The following is a 19,695-nucleotide window of genomic DNA, read 5'->3' on the forward strand; positions in this document are numbered from 1 at the left end:
GTTCTCACAAACAGTGAGGCAATATTCACCACCAGGCCCCCCACCACCACCCTTCACCATCCCCCCACCCCCGGCACCCCACTCCCCCCACTGTGCCCCCTCCACCCCCCCCCCAGTCCGCAGCTCTGGTAATTTACAGACCAAAACAGGATTAAGGGCTGGGCTCAGCTTCCCGAACCCGCCGCCTTCGCTAAACCCTTGACTGTAAACCCTCACAAGGACACAAAACAGGTTTTTCTTTTTAAGATTTCATTTCTTTCTGAACATTCTGTGCCGTCCCCACCCCCCACCCCCCGCCCTTCTAAAGCGATGACGTTGCCGGGCCCAGCATTCCAAAGGCCTGAGGCCGGACCAGGGGTCCAGGCTCTTCCCGCTGCCAGCCCCCTGTTGCCAAGATTCCGGTTGTTTCTGCCCTGTATGTTTTCCCACAATCCCAGAGGAGAGGGCTGAGAGGAAAATTCTCACTTTTTTCTTCTGACTCAAACCATGTTGGCTCTTGAGATCATAACAGTGCCAAGGGGCCTGGAAATAGGACGGTGTTTCCTGGTTTAAAATTTTTTTTTAGACGAGCGAACACACTAGGGATTGCTTTTTCTAACTCTGCCCACCCTGTGCACAGTGCATACAGACCGATGACTCCTAACAGGAGAGGCAGAGGGAAGGCCAGTGGGTCAAGGGTCACGGAGCTCAGAAGAGGATGAACCGACATCTTAACCCTGATCTGTCCACGTCAAGGCCTATGCCTCACCCCTTAGGTCAGGGTCTGAGACCAGACATACCTGTCGGCCATGTGGATAGAGACTGAAGATTCGTGATGGAAAGCCCCAGGGCGCAGGGGTCACCGATGTTGGGGGGACGAAGGAAGGATGGGGTAAATGGACGCACAGACAAAGCCACCCCCAACTCGCCAAAGAAAGCGAAAATAGCCATTAAATTAAGTTCTATTTTTATTTGAGAGGGGCACTTAGGGGCCTGAGGGTGCGGGTTTGGGGGTGGCTTTTATTCCCTCGTGGTCTGGAGCCTCTCAAATGGGGGGGGGGGGACGGGAAGCCCGGAAAGATGGAGGGGCCGCGGGAAGGGGGAACTGTGGGACTTCGGGCAAGTTATGGGAGCTCCGCGTACCTCGAGTCCTCCTTCCGCAAAGTGGGAACATGAGTCGTCCTCGGCTGGGACAATGGAGTGGCGTAATCTGCGGAAGGCGACCGGTGTCCGGCACAGGGAAGTCCTCACCGAATGTCACCCGTCGCCACGGTGGCGGCCGCCATCGCGGCTGGCGCAGTCCCTGGGCCGCAGGACGCGAGACCCCACCGGCGGCCTGTTTCTCCCGGGGCGGCAGTGATTTGGGGGTTCCCTGGGCCTGTCTCGTGGCCTCCCGACCTGCTCGCTTCAGAGCAGTAAGAGTTTAGAGGTGGGAGGGTTCTCAGAGGCTTTCTCGTCAGCCTCCGTCCAAGGCGGCACACGCCTCCGAAGCCACCGCCGTCACGCCAAACCCGACGTGCCGTTCTGACGGTGCCGTTCGTCACTTCCTGTCCCTAATCGACACCTGTTTCCCCTGCGTCAAGACCCTCCACCCCGACGCTCTTCCCCGTAGCCGGCTGCCCTCACGCCCCCCGCCCTCCTTCCTCCTGCAGTTTCTCCTCCATCTCTCCCTCCAGCCACCACTGACGGCCGGAAGCTGGCCCGATTCGAGGTCTTCCGCACCCTTGAGACCCAGGCGCCGAGCCCGGGCCAGCACCCAGCCAGCTTTGGGAGGGCCGAGTTGTGCCTCTCTTCACAGTCTCGGTCCTCATCAGTGGACCCCCGCCGTCCCCATCGTCTGAACTGGTTCTAGACTCCACGTGCCAGGGTTTCCCGGCTGCTGTACCATCCTACCCACCTCTGCCTCGGCGCCCCAGCCCTCCGTGCCCCAAAGCGGTCAAAGGATGTCACCGGGGAGGACCGGCCTGGGTAGGCTTTCATGTGACCTCCTGCCCCCGGAGAGGGAGTGTTTATTTGGGCCGAAAGGAAGCAGTGATCTCAGAGCGACTCAGCCAGAGCCCAGTGAGCTAAGCGCACAGGGGCGGAAGCAAAACTTTCCGTTCTGGTCCGGCCGTGAGCAAAGCGGTTAGGAATCGGGGCGAGAGCTTGGTCTTGAACTGATCCGCCTCGGCGAGTGTTTTTCGCGGATCTGGGCTTTCCTTCCCCATATGCTCTCACTCCGGTTCTCACAGAACTCGAGCGGATAATTGCAGGGAGGAAAAAACAAAACAAAAAAAAAACTCGCGATCTGAAACATGTTGAGTGTATTTCTGTTCACTTGTTTGACAAACTCGATGGCACAAACCACGTGTCCCGCGCCATTCTAAGCACTGGATAGAGAACCGTGATGCCAGGCTGCCTTTCATCCATGGATTCGCTCCTCCGATCAAAATAAATTGGATATATTCTGCGAGGCCACATTGTGCTAGGAATAAAAAGTCATGAGATGCAGTTTTTTTTCCCCCTCTCTCTCATGGATTTAGTGGGAGAGACAGACAAGTAAGTCCATCAATGGCACAATGCCTGGAACAAGGCCACACACACACGTAGCATTCGTCCTGGGGGCTGGCAGGAAGGCCATGCCGCTCAGCCCAGAAGAGGGGGTGTTTCAGCTGCACCTGGAAAGGCGGGCGAGGCTCCGCTTGAACAGTGAGGAGGGGGCTTGCACAGCAGCGAGGGACCAGCAGCCTGCTCCTCCCGGGAGCTGGCTGCAGGCCCTGTGTACTCCTCAAGCCCAGAGCAAAGCTCTCGTCTGCTCAGCCGCCTGCTGCGGCCACGTACCCCATGCTGGGGGCTTAAACAGCAGCAGGCGTGCGCCGCAGCGCGGAGGAGGCCGGGGTCCAAGATCACGGTGCCAGCGTGTCAGATTCTGCGGAGGCCTCTCTCCGGTTGATCGACAGCTGCTGTCTCGCTGTGACCTCACATGGCTGGCATCTCCTCCTCCTCTGATGGGGCCGCCAGTCGGATCGGATTAGGGTCCTGCCCTAACTTAATCGCCCACTTAAAGGCCCTCTCTCCGAATGCGGTCACATTCTGGGTTTCGACGTACGACTTTGGGGGAGCGGGTGGGACACAGTTCGCCCACAAGCCCTGAGGAGGGAGGACTGAGGGGGACGAGGCTGCTTAAACAGTCCAGGGAGGAAGTGAGGGCGGCTGGGAGGCCAACGGCCATGGGGGTGGGAAGAAACCAAGAGATTGCTGAGATCTGTAGGAGAATCTGCGGGAAAGGTGGGGGGCGGGGGGCACCAGCTGGCCGGGGCGGAGGGGCCGCAGAGGAGGGCGTGGGTGGGTGGCAGAGGAAGTGAGCCGATGCAGAGTGGGGTGACCTCGGAGCTCTGGGCGGAAGGAGGGTGATGCCTCCCAGCGTGAGGCACGCGGGGGAAACAGAGTAATTCGGAAGTGGGAGGAATTCGACGAGAGAAGGTGCCCAGGCCATTTCGGAAGACGGCGGACCGTGTTTCAAGAGCCTTCCGCTTGTCTCCATAACGTCGTCTCTGAGAGTCAAGGTTGGGAATGCGGGAAGACTGGAACCAACCTGTTTCCGCGTGTAAAGCAATGCCCGGACGAACGATAGCACATCCACTCGATGGAACGTGACGCAGTGGCTTTAAATACCACTTACGGAGACAGGCTTTGAAACGGGGTTTACGTACGGCGTCGCGTGAGAAAAGCAGAATAAAAACTCTGCAACATGAACACGACCAGGTAAACATGCCAGCAATATAAACAAGACTAGGGGGAAAAAAAAAAGAAAAGATCCCCACCAGAGGTAATTTTGTCTGTCTGGTTGGAACTTCGGTAATGAAAAAGGTGAACCGTGGAAGGGCCCCTGGAGCCGTCCACTCGCTACCCCTGGCTCGACGTGACGACGAAGGCTGTTTTTTCGGCTCAGGTCTTCGCGCCATTCTTCGGCATTTTGGCAGCGTGGAAGTCATCCGTGAGGAAATGCAGGTGCTCTCCTGGCACACGCCAAGTGGATCCTCTAGATAGCACACAAGAAAGCGTCTTTCAAATGTTTTTATCCTGCTCGGCATCGTTTTACAGAACAATACACACTCCTCTGGAAAATGCGAAATAATGGCAGAGTCAGAGAACTACGGAGAAACAAAGGAAAACCTCATTTAATCGTTCCATTCAGATAATCAGTATTGACACGTAGTGATAAATAGATTTCGATGGGAGAGACCACCGTGTTCATCTTAACCAAGTGCACTTAACTGTGACATAAGACCCCTGGACGAGGCCAGATCATCCGGGCAGGGTGGGGTTAAACTCGGTCAACGGTATGGAGCTCCCTCCGGCTTCGCGGGGCTGGGCCGGGATGTGCAGTGGACCTGCCCTCACTGACCTTAAAATTCAGAGAGCAGCTTTGGAGCCGTCCATCATGGCCGTCGAGTGTATTCCATCAGGAGATCGCAGACGTGCGATGAACAAGCTACGACCAGACGTCTGGGCGAGGCGCCGGAGGCCTGGCGGCCCAGACCTCGCGTTCTCCCGGGCCTCCTCATCGCAGAGGCACGAGGCCTTCCTCTGTTCACGCCTCTGCATCTCCGGCGAGTCGTGGAACATAGTAGGTGCTCAGTAAACAGAAGTAAACGACAGGCTTGGGTTCCAACTCCCGCCCTGAGACTTCTCTGGGTTCCGTTCCCCGTTTTCAAGCGAACGACTGTCAGACTTTTCAATCGTTAACCCTGTCTTCCCTCCAAAACCCCAGACCCAGCCCGCTAGCCGCCTCCTGGGCTGTCCACTTGGATGCTCCGCTGGTAGCTACCCCATCCGTCTAGGTACCCAAGCGAGAGACCAAATGCCTCTTTCTGCTTCTTGGTCTCATTCTTCCCTCCTCCGTTTCTTTTGCTCAGCAAATCCTGCTGACTCTGGTTCAAACACACCCCGGATTCCCCCTGTCACCTCTGTCCCCACAGCAGCTGTGTGGACTGCTCGGACCCTCACTATATGTTTCCGAGACGATCCCATCAAGCCCCTGACCAGTCGCTCTCCCTCCAGTCTTCCTGTTTCGAAACCTTTTCTAAGAGGCCATGAACTCAGAGTCACGTCGCTTCCTTCCTTCACCACGACCTCAGAATCCGAATCCTTAGACTGCTCAGAAGGCCTCTCCCTTTCGGGTCTCCTGTCTTAGGAACCTCGCCCCTCTTACCCCAGAGAAGCCCGGTCAGCCGTACAGGATTCCCCGCTCTTCCGTAAATGGACCATACTTTCTCTCTTTACACAGACTGGTCTAGAATCTTCTCTCCCCGTCGCTCGCTCACGGGCGGTGCTCCTTCGCCTGGGGGCTCTGTCCCTGCATTCAGAGCCCACCCCCTGCGTCACCTGCCCGGGGCTTCCCAGGTAGCAGCGACCTTGACCTCGCTCTCAGGGTCTGCAGTCCACGCATCTAATTCATCCAGCACTCATCTGGCGGGGGTCTTGGTTCTGTCGTTGTGGAGGGAGCGTGTAGAGTGTAAGGTGGTCGCCTGGTGCGCAGTGACGTTTGGGTAAGACGGGACAACCGCGTAGTCTTAGACTGCTGGGTCTCAGTTCTGACACCACACGGTCCCCGCGAACCCTGCCCCCGCCCCTGGGGCCTGCCTGCGGCCACAGCTCACCCACACCCGCCCGGGCGGCAGGGGTCCTCGGCTTCACCTTGCCGGTGCGTTTGTTTCACAGGCAGATCCCACCTTCTTCCCCGAAAGGGCTGGTTTGGTAGTGATCCACGCTTGCTCGGTGAACGAGATGTGCTCGGAGGCACCTGGCCCTGGGGATGGAGGCTGGGGCGAAGGGCCCTAGTCCGCAGAAAGGACACGTGACTGGGGCTCATTTACATTCCGGGATTTAAGTGAGATACGGAGTCCGGACTCCACGTTGGACTTGATTAAATCTGCAGACTGGTCCATGCTGGGGACGCACACAGGCAAATTAAAGGTATTCTCTACGCTTAGAGTCCAAAATTGTGGGACTCCAGGAAGCCTGCTCAGCTCCTCAGAACTGGGCGGGGTTCTGCTCCCATAAATCTGGGGTACCCACCGCCCCCCCAGCAACACTTTTTGTGGAGTGTTGTCCTGCTGGAATGCTCAGGTGTCCCCAGGCCATCGGGAGTGTCTGCCCGCGAGCACTCACACATCTAGCGACCCACTGGACAGAAGACTTGTGGGAACTCAAGGGGGCGGGCAAGACGGAGGGGCTGGTCCCCTCTACCCCAGTATCTGGCCGGCATCTGTGGTCTGTGGTCCCCCAAGCAGGAACCGGTGCCATGAAACCCACGGGCAGTCACAAAAGCATCACAGAAAAGTGGCCTGCTGATCCGTGGGCTCTGTAGGGCGAGGGGGAGTCTCAGGCTATGATCTGCGAAAGGCGGAAACTGGGGGCTGGGGTGGGAGCGGGGTGCAGGATGCGGGGAGCGGGGTGCAGGATGCGGGGAGCGGGGGGCGAGGCTATGAGGAGCGGGGTGCAGCGAGCGGGATTGCAAGATGCAGGATGCGGATGCGGGGAGCAGGGTGCGGGGCGCGGGATGTGGGGATGCGGGGTGCGGGGAGCGGGGTGCGGGGTGCGGGGAGCGGGGTGCGGGGAGCGGGGTGCGGGGAGCGGGGATGCGGCCCCGCAGTGTCCGGACGCCCCTCCCCCGCACGCAGGGGCCGGTGTCTTGGGCCGGCGGTGCCGGCGCCTTCCCCGCCCACCGGGGCCCGGAGCCCAGCCGAGGCCCAGCCCGGTCCGGAGCAGGGGGCGGGGCGGGGGGCGGTGAGAAACCCCGGAGCGGCCGGGCGATAAAAGGCCGGCTCCTCCCGCGGGCTCAGCGCTCCACGGCTCGGGGCAGGGCGCGGGGACCTCGGGGCGCCCGGACCGAGGGGATGGCGGCGGCGGCGGCGTGCGCGCCCGCGGCCCGGCCCAGCCTGACCTCCATCTCGTCGGGGGAGCTGCGCAGCCTGTGGACGTGCGACTGCGAGCTGGCCCTGCTGCCCGTGGCCCAGCTGCTGCGCCTGCTGCCCGGCGCCCTGCAGCTGCGCGGCGACCAGCTGGTGGCGCCGGGCGCCGCGGAGCCCGCGGCCGCGCGCGGCGGCTTCAACGTCTTCGGCGACGGCCTCGTGCGCCTGGACGGGCAGCTCTGCCGCCTGGGCTGCTACATCAAGAGGTGGGTGGGCTCCCCGCGCGCGGGCAGAGGGGCCCCGGGAGCCCCCGCCCGCCTCCCCGCGCTCTCTGGCCTTCAGCCTGACATCCTGCAGCTGCGCCTGCTGCCCCCGCCCCCCAAAGGGGGCACTCGGGGGAGCACAGGGTGGGGACCGCGTCACTGCCGGGTGATTTTCCCTTTCTGGCTCCTTAACGGGGTCAGATGAGCTCAAATTGGCGGCCACACCCTTCGGGGTGTTTTGGGAGGACTGGGGCCCTGCCCTCGGGTGGTGGCGAGGGGCGGGTCGCAGGGGAGGCGGCTGCTCCATTTTTGCGCCCTGAGAGCTTTACTCAGCGAGGAGACCCGGTGGAGAAGCACAGGAAGTTCCGAGGGTCCCACCTTTGACCTCCCTTGGTGCTTGAGATAAATAAACCACCCAAAGCTGAGGAGGGACCAGCTCCGGGCGAGGCCCAGCGCAGGGCCCGTGGGCCGGGGCGTGGGCAGATAGATACGTTCTGGAAAAAGCCAGAGCAGGGCGCGTCCGTGTGAGTGTGTGTGAGTGTGTGTGCATGCGCGCACATGGCGGGGGGACGGGTGGGGAGGGGGTCATATTCGGGCTGCAGAACCAAGCGCCAGGGAGTGGGCGAGTTCCGTCCAGAGCTTGGTCCAGACATGAGCAAGCCACCCTGGCACGAAGCCTTTGCTGTTGCGCTGTGCCACCCGTGGGTGGGAGGCAGCCCAGAGGGGCAAGCAACCAAAACGACCTTTCACATGGCTCCTTCAACGCGCCTGGGAAAACCTCGTTTATTGACGCAGAGAGAGCGAGGGCTCCGAGTGCCTGAGAGACCATTCCCCGGCCCGAACGTCTCCCTTTCTTGGTGAATGGAACCTTCCGACCCGTAAGCAGGGGACCAAGAGAGGAAGAATTAGACGTCAGATTCGCGAAGACTTCAAAAGCAGATAACCATGGTATTCGAGAACAGCTCGAAGAATCAAAAGGCCCAGAATTAACCGAAGCTGTAGGTTCGGCTTCCGGCAGAGCCGGCTCGTCCACCTGTCATAGCTGGGCCTGACAGACCAACCCTCTGTGGCTCCATAAAGGGTTCTAACCACAGGCCCCTCCTTATGTAAATAACTGGGACTGGACCCTGGAACCTGCCTTCCTCTGGCATCTGTATGTGTGAATGATTAACTAGTTCGTAAGCCTCTGAGTGGGAGGAACATGGCTTAGACCGGTGCTTTCCAAATTTTGAGTAAGTGTGCCGGTCTCCTGGGGATCTCGTGATGCATACTTTCCAGTCGAAGAAACCTGGAGAGGGGCCCGAGAATCTGCAGCGTCACGAACTCCCCCCTGAGGCAGCGCTGGCGGTCCAGGGACAAGGTCCGGCGACAAGGTCTGAGACCGTTTCAATAACGAAAGGCTGCGTGTTCTCGTCCGTCCCCTCCACGGACTGCAGGACGGTTTCCTTTCTCAGCAGATGTTTATCACGCGGACGAACCCACGAACGCGGTCACGGTGTTTCTCACGAGCACCGCACGCGCATCGCTGGCGAACGGGCGAACCACCCCGTGCACCCTCGATTCGCGTCGCAGACGGCAGGGCGATCAATCTAAACGTTTTGCCTGATTTCGCCGGCGCGGGGACGGAAAGGGGGACGGGAGGAAGTGGGGCGGCAGGGACGGCGCGGACTCGGGGCGAGGCTCTGGGTGAAGCCGGCACGTCGACCCTGGAAACACAGCAGGGCCGGCTCGCGGGCTCCCAAGGGCGCGATGTCCCCTCCAGCTTTGGCTTGCGTCGCAGCAGAGCGTGATGAACGCCGCACAGATTCCGGGCTTCCTACACAAAGATCGTTCCAACAAGTGTCTCTTTTTCCTCCGTTCTACTCTCCATATTTTTTTTTTTTTTAAAAAACGAACACACGCACATGCTCAGATGGAAGCTATGGGTTCACATTCTTATTTGCCTTTGAGCAGTAGATTGTCGGAGCCAAGGGAAGTTTGCAGCAGCTTTTCCGACCGTGCCAGAGGCGATGTGAAATCTGAAGGGAGCTCCAGAAAAAGAGGGGGGTGTCCTAGAAGGTGGGTGACCTTTCAGCCCGTCCCGACGTGCTAGAAGCAAAAATACAGCGCTCTTTCTTGGTCCCGCCTTTTGAGCTCCCTTTAGCCTTTTAAACAGGAAAAAAAAAAAAAATTGAGACTAGAAATCGGAGCAAGGAAGGAGAGACTCTGGCTCGGTTCTTTTTCAGAGACTCGTTTTGTCCTCCTCTCTCGGTCACTCAAGTGGACCCAGGCCCGATTGGGTGTCAGCAGCTTCCAGAACTCCACCCTGTGGCCAGCAGAGATGAGCGACTCATCGTGTTTGTGGAGCATCTAACCAGGGGGCCGAGTGCGTGTGTCTCATGTTACCTGCACTGCCGAGTCGTCGAACAGCAGGCAGTACCGTTATGTCCCTTTACAGACGAGAGCACAGGTCCCGGCGGGCGAAGTCAGTCACTCAGCGTCACAGTGGGCCGTGGCTGTGGGACCGAGTTCACGCGGCCAGGCAATTAGCACATGACCTTGATGTTCTGATTTCGAATCGCTCCGCAGCTCGCCCTCGGGGCTTTGCACTGGGGCCGGGTGTGGAACGTGTCAGGGGCCAGGGGAAAAGCCATGAAGAAATGAGAGCTCAGAAGAACGGTCTTCGACTGACTATGTGCTTCTGCTCCCCAACGATACCGTCAGCAAACGTAGTAAGTACCCAGGACACAGAAGCAGCGTTTGCCCGAGCGATTCAGAATCGTGCAGGATTGAAGAGCAAATCATCGGTCGCCAACGCAGCCTCATAACGCGTCTTAAAACGAGCGGTCAGCTGTCAGATTCCTAACAATCTGTCAGACTTCGCTCCTCCGTCCTCAGTCTTTTCGTGACTTATTTTAGTGACTGACACAGCCGGATTTTGCCCAGCGGACTCCAAAGGCACGCTCGCGTTTCGTTCTCGCCCTGGGGTTCAGAGGTGTTTCACGACTAGATCAGAACCGCGGGGCTGGGAGCGGATGACTCGCCGAGGTGTCTCTTTCTTCTTGGCGCCCCGGTTTAAGTAGAGCGTTTGTTAAGTGGGAACCTTGCCCCCGTCTCCCGTCTGTGGCCCCCGTCGTGAGAGCTCTGGTGCGAGGCGTTTCCCCACGTGATGACGGACGCGCCCCGCGATGATGTTTGCGGGCCCCTTGGGATGAAGATTCTAGAAGCGCCTCTAAGTCATCAGAGGGAGGTTAAATGATGCCGCGTCCAGTTTTATTCGTCAGGGCGTCTTATCGATCCGGACTCTAAATGAAAGGGGGAGGCTCGGGTGTAGGGGACACGGTAGCCCCCCGCCCGGCCCCGGTCTCTCAGTTCACATCACAGCGCCGTGAGCCCCGCAGCATTTCAAAGCGCCTGCCACGGAATCCTGGGGGCGGGGGGCTGATTATTTTCACGACCCGCGATCATTTCTCAGTTGAGATTTTCACCGTTTCCCCACCGATGATGCTTGCGATCGGTCGGACGTCCGCCGATCCCGCGGGCAGAGGCGAGCGGGGTCGTTTCCGCCGCCGGCATCGTAATCGGCTTCCCGGCTGTGCTGCACACACGCGCTCTGGGCTCGCCCTCAAGAGTGACAGTCAGACCGTGCCGCCAGAGCAGAGCAATCGCCCCAAGTAAAATGTTATGCGCTTAAGTGACGATGAATGAGCTGTGACCGGCGCTAGGTCAGCTGCGGGTGGCTGGCTCACCGCGGCCCCTGCCTCCGCCCTGGCCTCGCACACCTGTCTTTTGTACCTTTGCTCCCGCGGGCCTCGCTCTGCCCTTGTCCCTTGGCTGCGAGAGTTTCCTTCCTCCTTTCTCCCTCTGCGCCTTACCCCCGCCCCCTGCGACCACAGACCTCGCCTCTTCCCCAGCCGGCCTCACTGGCCTGCCTGGGCCGGGCCGTGCCTGGCAGAGGGGCTGGAGGGCCCAGAGCGGCCCTACCCCGCTCCCCAGGCCCCGAGCCCCTCGGATGTGCCGAGGCCCGTGTGAATGCGCGCCGGGTGGCCAGCACGCTGTGAGTGAACAAGAGGGACGAAGGTGAGCAGAACGTCCTCTCTCTGCCGGTACGGGGCGCGAGAGCGTCTCCCTTCACGTGCCCGCTCTGTCCTGCCCGGGCGACGGGCGGGGGGCGGGTGAGGAAGATGGAGGAGGAGCTGAGCAACACCCCGGGCCTGCGTTTCACACCCCCAGACGTCAGCAGCTGCTCCCCCACCCCCCCAGCCCTGGAAGGCAGCAGGCTGAGTCCCCTCCCCCTCCCCCTCGCCACCAGCTCCCAGGGGACCACGTTAAAAGCCTGGCAAGGCAGAAGGCAGGAGGCGTTCTAGAGGCTCCGTCAGGGGTCAGGCCTTAAAAGCTCTCAAACTCAGGTCTGACGAGCCCAGGAAAAAGAGGACGACCCCTAGTTCCAGGATGCCGAGCCGGGGGGCAGACGCAGGAGCTGCGTGTTCCCGGCTTGGGGGTGGCGTTCCCCCACACGCCCCCTCTCTCCCCACCCCCGCCGGGTCACGGTCTTGCGCGCTGGCCCCTCTAAGCGGGTCGTGGGATGGCGGGGCGGGGGGCAGGCGGCGAGGGAGGCTGTGGGGAGCTCTCCAAGGCCGTCATGGTCATGTCCGACACCGAAGGACGAGCCGCAGGGAAAGGCTGGGGCCGTGTCTGCCGGTGCCCAGGCGCCAGGAGCGGCCCGCGCCGTGCGGCCGTCCCCCGCCGGGCCGTCAGGGGCGCCAGCTCCGTGGCAGCCACGTCCCCCCGCCCGCTGGACAGGGCGCCGTCCGTCCGGCCTGTGTCCACACGGCCCCCGAGCTGGGGTTCGGTTGGGAAATCGTCGCCTTCTTGAAGGAAGCTCGTCTGCACCTGGACCTGCCTTTGTAACCAGCAGCGCGGCATGCAGGGACCTAGAAAGGTGGCGTGGCAGATCCGTAGCGTGAGGAGGGGGCGCGGGCACCCCGGACGGCGGGCGGCGCAGTGAAGGAAAGGACGGCGTGGGAAGCGAAGTCGTCGGGGCCCGTGGGGCCCTGGACGGCGCGAGCTCAGGGGCAGGGAGATGCGAATTCGCTCCCGTGGGGGTGGGTGTCACCTGGGGGCTCGGCTGGGCTTATTTGGCGACTGAAGGAGGAGAGGGAGGGGAGAAGGAAGGGGGGATTTCTTACCCGCTGGTAAGACGGGGTGACTGCACTGGAGAGACCCAACTGGTTCCACGGCCCCTCGTTCTCAGTTCTGAGAGACGTAGACTTCCGATAGCGCCACATGAAAACTCTCGGCCGTCATCGGAGGGCCCGGCGTCGCTGTCAGGCCACCCCGGGGACCCTGGTCACCTCCGGGGTGCGTGATGGTTTCAGCCAACCGGGAGAGAGGAACTGACTTCTGTGGGACTCAGCATGGCTGCCCGCGCAAGGACGCAGTTTAGGGGATGGCCTCACAGGGACCGCGGATGTGGGGGGCGCCTGCCCGGACGCCCCTTCCTGCCTGGGCGGGGAGGCCGCCTTCCCTCCGCAACGGCCTCTGCTTCCCTCGCAGGTACGTGGAACTGACCAGCTACTGTGATTATAAAAACTACAGGGAAACCATCCTGAGCAAGCCGATGCTGTTCTTCGTTAACGTGCAGACGAGAAAGGACCCCTCGAAAGGTCGGTGTATAAGTATTTCGGTTTCGTTCCGCTGTTCCGGGCTGCGGACCGTGGCATGCTGGAGGGGAGGGGTGGGGGGTCAGGCGTGGAGGCAGCAGGGTGACTGTCCCCTCGTGACGCTGCATAAAGCCGTCACCACGTATCAGCCCCTCGGGGCTCCCAGGCACACCCCAACGTCCCCGACTGGCGCGGCAGCCCGGCAGGGCCTGTGTTAATTGTGCGGGGACAGAGGTGTGACTGGGCCTGACAGGCAGACCGGGAGGCGTGGTCCCTGTACCTGTCAGGTGCTTCTTTCTGCCAGCCCCGTTCTGTAGACGAGGAAGCTCAGGTAAAACAGGTACCCCAGATGCCCCTCTGTCTCGTGCTGTGATCTTTGAATGTCAGCGCTAGAAACATCTCTTTATTGTTTCCTCCTAGAAATCGGACTAGCTGATAACAACTATGCTAATTCAAATCCCAACACGGAACTGTCCCAATTTCCCCTTCTTCCTCCTGCGCAGAGGGGTAGGATAGTTGGGAGAATCAGGGACGTAATGACGGAAGTAGAATTCCTGAAGCGTGACTTCTAAATAACATTCTTAAAGCGACACGTTCCCAGGAGACTCCCTCCCACGTCTCGTTCCTGGCCGACCCCCTGCTCTGTGGGGTCGGCCATTCGGGTTCTCTGCTCACTCCCCAACTCCAGGTCAGGCCGTGCTCTCAGAGGGAGGGGCGGGGGGCAGAGCCCGGGGACAGGCAGCTGCAGGAGGGCCTCCAAGTCCCCGGTGTTGTTCAGCTTGACGATGGCCAGGAATCAAGTTCGCCTCCTAGTCCGCCCCTCAGGAGGACTCTCAAGGGAGAATCAGAGACCTCTCCTCCTCGACGTGTTAGAGCAGGCGTGTGGAGCCTGGGTCGTCGTGAGGACAGAGTCGTGGTCCGAGAAAGCTTAATTCAGGTGGTCGAGTTTCATTCATGGAAACCGCCATGGCAGAAACACACCTGGCCCCACTGCGGTCGTAAACCGTACGTTTGTGCCAGTTGGAAAAGGCCACGGTTAACTCAGGACAATGAGCCGCCTCTCCCCAGAAGTCGGTCGCGATACGTACGCAGGCGGCCGAGGCCCGCGAAGGTGAGGGGCGCTCTTCAGAGCTGCGCGGCGCGCAGCCTGTGCGGCCAGGACGCCGGGGCGCGCTGGCCCCGGGGGACGTCGCGAGGCTCGGGGTGCTGGGTCGGCGGTGCTGACGCGGACTCGAGGTGTATGTAGCGCCGCTTCCGGCTTTACTGGTTTCGTTGCGTCTCATCTCAAAGAGGACAGTACGTGGTTTATACCTAGGGCGCCGGGGAAAGAATTCGGGAGAGAGAACAAGGGATTAGGCCGCAGCAAGGTTGGTTCAAAGTGTGTTCCTCGAGGACGTGGCGCGGGTCCCTGGAGGGCCCAGGCTCGACGCGCGAAGCCCAGGCGAAGGGCTGAGTCTTCAGAACCGCCCAGCGACTGCTCCGTGGCCTTTCGCCCGAGGGCGACGCCCTAGAAAAGGCCTTGAGCGTCTAAGGCCGTGCAGCTTGCTTTCTGGGGGCCGGAGAGTTAAGGGGCTGTTGTTTAACAGTGTGTCCTATTTCCTAAGGAGTTAACAACGCTCCCTTGGCTTAGATTGCGTAGAGTTGGACAGGATCAGAAATTTAAGAGCTTAAAAAGAAAGGCGAACAATACGAAACCTCCTCTACCCCCCTGTGCCAGGACGCTGACATAGGGTAATCTAAGCAATGGAAAGGCAGCCCGCGGTCGCCTGCCCCTGTCTGTAGCCCCGGAGAACAGCGCCCTTTGGCGGAACAAGCCCGGTCTCTGGGGGAAGGCGGGGGTCGGGGGGAGGCATGGGGGACCCCTCCCCTGGACCTGGCTGGCTTTCTGCGAAGGAGCCATGCTGGCGAGCACCAGGTCGCCGTTCAGACGTCCGGCGAGGCAGTGACCTGAACACCAGAGGTCCCGAGTGTGGCGTGCACGGCGCAGGCTCAGTGCTCCGCCGTGACAATGGGTGACACGGAACTTCCACTTTCCCCAGGCGAGAGCGCCCAAGGGCGGCCTCAGGGCAGCTGATTCCCTCCCGCCCCCAGAATTCTCAGGAACGTGTCTGGAAATCTGGCGCGGGAAGCTGTCATCGCGTAAAATCCTCCCGCACGGTGGGAACCGCCACCTGGGTGAGCCCCGAGAAGTGTTTCTGTCGCCTGCTCCTTTCTGAATTCCACCCCCTCGTTTCTAGAAAGGACGTATGCGTTCCTCGTGAACACGAGGCACCCCAAGATAAGAAGACAGATAGAGCAGGGGATGGATACCGTCATTTCCTCGGTGATCGGAGAGAGCTACCGGCTTCAGGTAACGGCTGGGCCCGTGGGGACCCAGAGCTACGGCCACACACGCGGGGCCCGGGCACCTTCACGTGCGGCTGCCCCCCCCCCCCCCCGCCGCCACTCCCGGGCTCAGCGCTAACCTAGCTGCTCCCGGGCGTGGACGTTTTCTGTTGCATTGCGACCCAGAAAACGAGCCGGCTTGCTGGCAACGTGTTAGAAATGGCCTAAGACGCCAGGCCTGTTCCGTCGGCACGTGGAATGTGACGTGAGCGCAAGAAATAAAGGCGACTGTTCAAAAAATCTGTCGGAATAAGAGAGAGAAATACGGGGCTGATACTTCGCACGTTGGGGCCGTTGTTGTTTCTGTAATATAATGTTGTAATGATCTAGAATTCTGGGTGGGAATGTTATTGCGCTATGCATGAAATTCATCATCGAGTCCTTCTCTCTCTCTCAGTTTGATTTTCAAGAGGCGGTCAGGAAGTTTTTCCCTCCAGGAAACGAAGTGGTGAACGGAGAAAATCTGAGCTTTGCCTACGAATTCAAGGCCGACGCGCTGTTCGATTTCTTCTACTGGTTCGGGCTCAGCAACTCCACCGTCAAGGTGGATGGGAAGGTTCTGAATTTGTCGAGCACGAGTCCAGAGAAGAAGGAGACGATTAAGTTATTTCTGGAAAAGATGAGTGAACCGTTAATCCGAAGGAGCAGCTTCTCGGACCGGAAGTTCAGCGTCACTTCCAGAGGTATGCTAAACATCCTCACGTACCCGGGGAAGGTGGTGACATGGAAGCCTAGAACAGTATCACGAGAGAGGGGTTTGGAAACGGAAAGGCCTCTCGATGGGGAGGAAACGGCACATCCCGTGATTCGGAAAGCAAGGAGCGAGGAGATCCAGCGTCTTCTCCTTTTAGGCTCCTCTCCGACGTAGCGGCTGCACTGTGCGGCACACGCAGAAAATAACGTAAAAGTCTGGTATTGGGCTAAATGCATATGGACGCTCACGATTGTGTAAATATTAGGAGAGAAAGGCGCTTTTCTCGCGTGTGCGTTCGGGGTATCAGAACGTGCAGGAGACGCGTCCGCTGGGCGAGGCGTCTACCTGTCGCGAACGGTATCGAGGTGACGTCCCTAAAAAAGAAATGCAGAGGGTCGCCCCGAGTTCACGAGGCCTCCGGAGAACAACTCCTGAGACTCTCTCACGTAACGAACGGCGCGTCACATGCGATGTGTCCAAGGGTCTAATATGCACTGCCCTCTGCCCTCTGGGCTGGCCAGACTGTCCGGGCCGGGTGGCCGAGCGGATGACGCAGGTCACATCGCGTCCGGATTGTCCCCTCTGAGCCCGTCCTCTCTGTCCTGTGCTGGTAGGGCCAGAAAGCAACCTCCCGGAATGGCGACGTCTGCTGCTCATTGCAAAAAAAAAAAAAAAGAAAAGAAAGAAACAAACACGAAAAGTGCCAGTTTCTGGGAATCTGCCGTTTTCAAAAAATTGAGCTGTGAAATAGAGAGTCTTCGTGAATTGTAGTTAAAGACAGTTGCTTTTTTCCGGGTTCGCGGCGGAAATGCTTATTGAGCTATTTCTTACCTTGGAAGTGGCCTCTGTGTCCCCGTCAGCCCCTCCCTCCCTCCCTCCTTCCCCCTCCCTCCCCTCCTCCCTCCCCTCCCTCCCTCCCCCTCGCCCCTCTCCCCCTCCCTCCCTCCTCCTTGCTTTCCTTTCTCTGTCTGGATGTCGCTTACAGGATGAGTGCCGCTCTGCTCACTACAGCCATGCCTGGGGGCTGTTTGCTGACCCCTTTGGGGGAAGGCGAACTTGCTGGGTCGAGGCAGCCTCAGATGCCTAGTCCTTCCCGTGACACCCTCCACCCCCCCTCCCACCACCCATGGCAGCCTGGGCAGCGTTTTACTGTTTCCCTATCACTCACCCTCTGTCCTGCAGGCTGCCCGGGGTGTCCGCTGCCCCTCGGCGGACACCCAGGGGCACAGAAGTTGGGCAGTGCTTCCTTGAAGTGTGCCCTGAGCCAGCCCTGAGAACACGCACTCAGAGCTGTGGGGACCACAGTCCCGTGGAGCCCTCGTGTTAGCGTGGACAAGGGCACGGCCAGATGCCCCCAGCGACCGGGCAGACGGGCCCGGCCTGGCCTCCGCTGTCCCCGTGTGGGTGGCCGGTCAGCTCGGCTCCACCTGCTGCTCGAAAACCGACCTCTGACCCTGCTGTGCGCCTTTCGTCATCAAGCGGGAAAGAGTTCACGCCGCTCGCTGCGGACCCCCTCGCGGCCACGGGGGAGCGCACGGCCACCGCGTCCTGTGCGTTGGCGCGGCCCCGGCGCGTGTCCGCGGAAGCCCGGACCCCCGTGGCCGTGACTGCGGGGGCGGCGGTGACGTGTGCTGGTCTCCCTCGACGGTGACGGCCCGCCTTCCTCCCTCCAGGTTCGATAGACGAGGTGTTTAACTGCAGCCTGTCGCCCCGGTCCTCCCTGACCGGGCCTCTGTTGGAAGAGTTGCCGTTTTCCGTGTTGGAATCTGAGGAGACTCCCAACCCGTTTCTCTGATCGGCCGGAACGTTTCGCGGTTCCTCCTGCTCTCCGGGCCCGGGCCAGGGCTGAAGGTCGAGGGGACTCCGGCGGGGGTGGGAGGCAGGCCCTTCCACCCGCTGTCCTCACGCCTCCTGCCTCCGGGGGTGCCCCCTGGCAGGCCCCAGAAGCTGACTTCAGGAGGGGGGGTGCCTCTGGCCCTGTGGCCGAGAGGGTCCCCTCCTCTGAGCATGTCCCCAGAGAGGCAGAGGGGGCGGCAGGGTCCTGGCCACCCGGAGCGCCTTGCTCGGGACCCTGGGTGCCGGAGCGGGCACACTGGGCGCTGCTGGCCCCTGAATCAGGTCGGGACACCCTCATCTGGACCCAGACCCAGCCGGCACGGCATCAAACCCAGCTGGGCAAAAATGCCCGCGACCCCTTTCGCCGGATGGCAAGGATGCTTCTCACCCTGCCTCTGGGGTCTCTTAGGAGGGCCATTCCAGGTAAGGGTTGCTGACCGACTCGCCACTCGCTGCCTAAAATTTGGACTCCCTTGGCCTCCCTCTCAACAACGAAGCCGGGAGATGCGGTACCAAGCAGCGACCGGGGAGGGATAGCGCACACGGCAGCGTCTTCTTTACGGAAAGCACGTTAATTATGTCGGTCGGGGATTTTAAGTAACTCTACCACTAAAAGCAAAACAGGGGGAAACTATGACATTTCCATCATACATTGTCACATCAGTGCAATGTTTCTCATCTCATAGCCACAAAAGAATTCTTCAAAATGAAAAAAAAAAAAATCATGGTATCCACATATAAAACCTGCATGAGTGAATCACTCACTACCTATGTGACCATGAGGACGACTCATGGGTCCCAGTACACTTTCTCTGTCCTTTTAAAAAAAAGTCTCTGATTTTTGATAGCACTACCCACTGTCCTTTCTTTTATATTTGAAATGTTATGTACGATCTCTGTGCAATTAAACCAACAGAGAACTGATTAAATTTGTGACCAAGTGTGTGCGTGATCTTTCCGTCATGGTCCTATTTTCCTCATAACCTATTCAATCGCAAAGAGAATTGCGGTTTTCACAGCCCCTGTCTCGAGAAGAGTCTTTAAGAGTTTTTAAGAAGTGCAGCGTTTTGGAGAAAAAAAAGAAAATTCGATATGGTCTTTCAGAATAGGGAAGGCATCTTCCCAACAGGGGAATAAACAATTGTTATTCAACTCGACACAAAATGATAAACATCAACGATGAAACGAGTCCTATGCCAGGGCAAACGAATCTCGTGTGGATATCAAACATTAAGTGTTTTCCAAAGGAAATAGACACTCGATTCATAGGAATTGACAAAGATTTTTCATAAGTAGCTGAGTTAAAAAAAAAAAAAAAAAGCCATCAGTAACCATCCTGGGAGCCAAGTAAAGTTCTGGAAGGTTTCTCTTGGCATTAAAATTTTTTTTCCAGTCAACTGTGAACCGGATGCATTCAGTCATTCAATATTCACTCTGCAAAATTTTATCTACTGCCTATAAGGAGATTTATACATCGTGCCAATGGACTATCAGCAAACATCACAAAAAGTGACGTTGGGTGATATTTAAAACCGGCAAAAAGTTACGGGGCGGGGTCACATCTTCCTGGGTAAAAGTGGCCTCAATCCGGGTGTAAATGTGGCCTCACCCAGATATTTGAACAGTTTAAGGTCAGCAGACATCCACAGGGCGACAGTGACCTGAGCGGTGCATTCATTCAGCGCGCTCATTCATTCATTCGCCCTGTATGATTTTGAGCATCTACGACGTGCAGTGTGCTGAGGTGGATGCTGGCATAGAAAGGTGCCTACGGCATAGCCCAGGCTCCCGAGATGCCCTCGGCCTAGGGACAGAAGACAGGTGTACAAGTAATAAGAACAGCGAAGTACGTACCGTGAGAGAAGTTAAGGAGAATCACATCCCGGATGCTTATGACCCGGCGTCGGAGATAATTCCCTATAAAATTTAGTTGTAAAACGAATCTACAAGGGTCAGTTTCTCTAAATGGCTGATTTAGCTAATCGTGCAGTAAAAGGGTC

At 59.1% G+C, this 19,695-nt stretch overlaps 2 protein-coding genes across 6 annotated transcripts; one reads left to right on the forward strand and one right to left on the reverse strand.

Moving 5' to 3' along the window:
• Positions 1–929: 929 nt before the first annotated feature.
• Positions 930–6,355, reverse strand: LOC118609337. Of its 4 annotated transcripts, XM_036228414.1 has the most exons (4): positions 6,133–6,355; positions 5,622–5,798; positions 4,367–5,448; positions 930–4,112 (listed from the first exon to the last, which is right to left on the reverse strand). In XM_036228414.1, exon 4 carries the CDS (start codon positions 4,050–4,052, stop codon positions 3,045–3,047), a length of 1,008 nt encoding a protein of 335 aa, XP_036084307.1. In that variant the 5' UTR covers positions 4,053–4,112; positions 4,367–5,448; positions 5,622–5,798; positions 6,133–6,355; the 3' UTR covers positions 930–3,044. The 4 variants fall into 4 exon arrangements, with proteins under 4 accessions (XP_036084307.1, XP_036084306.1, XP_036084309.1 ...); XM_036228413.1 differs by having other exon boundaries at positions 5,659–6,355; XM_036228416.1 differs by having other exon boundaries at positions 930–4,000; positions 5,622–6,355.
• Positions 6,356–6,813: 458 nt separating this feature from the next.
• Positions 6,814–18,635, forward strand: MEDAG (mesenteric estrogen dependent adipogenesis). 2 transcript variants are annotated; one of them, XM_016151873.2, is made up of 5 exons: positions 6,814–7,141; positions 12,674–12,783; positions 15,018–15,130; positions 15,563–15,848; positions 17,533–18,635. In XM_016151873.2, the coding sequence occupies exons 1-5, from the start codon at positions 6,861–6,863 to the stop codon at positions 17,652–17,654; spliced, it is 912 nt and encodes a 303-aa protein (XP_016007359.2). In that variant the 5' UTR covers positions 6,814–6,860; the 3' UTR covers positions 17,655–18,635. The 2 variants fall into 2 exon arrangements, with proteins under 2 accessions (XP_016007359.2, XP_036084310.1); XM_036228417.1 differs by lacking the exon at positions 6,814–7,141 and adding an exon at positions 7,755–8,511.
• The last annotated feature ends 1,060 nt before the right edge of the window (positions 18,636–19,695 follow it).

This window comes from Rousettus aegyptiacus, unplaced genomic scaffold, assembly GCF_014176215.1.
Source record: "Rousettus aegyptiacus isolate mRouAeg1 unplaced genomic scaffold, mRouAeg1.p scaffold_m13_p_11, whole genome shotgun sequence".
NCBI classification, from domain to species: domain Eukaryota; kingdom Metazoa; phylum Chordata; class Mammalia; order Chiroptera; family Pteropodidae; genus Rousettus; species Rousettus aegyptiacus.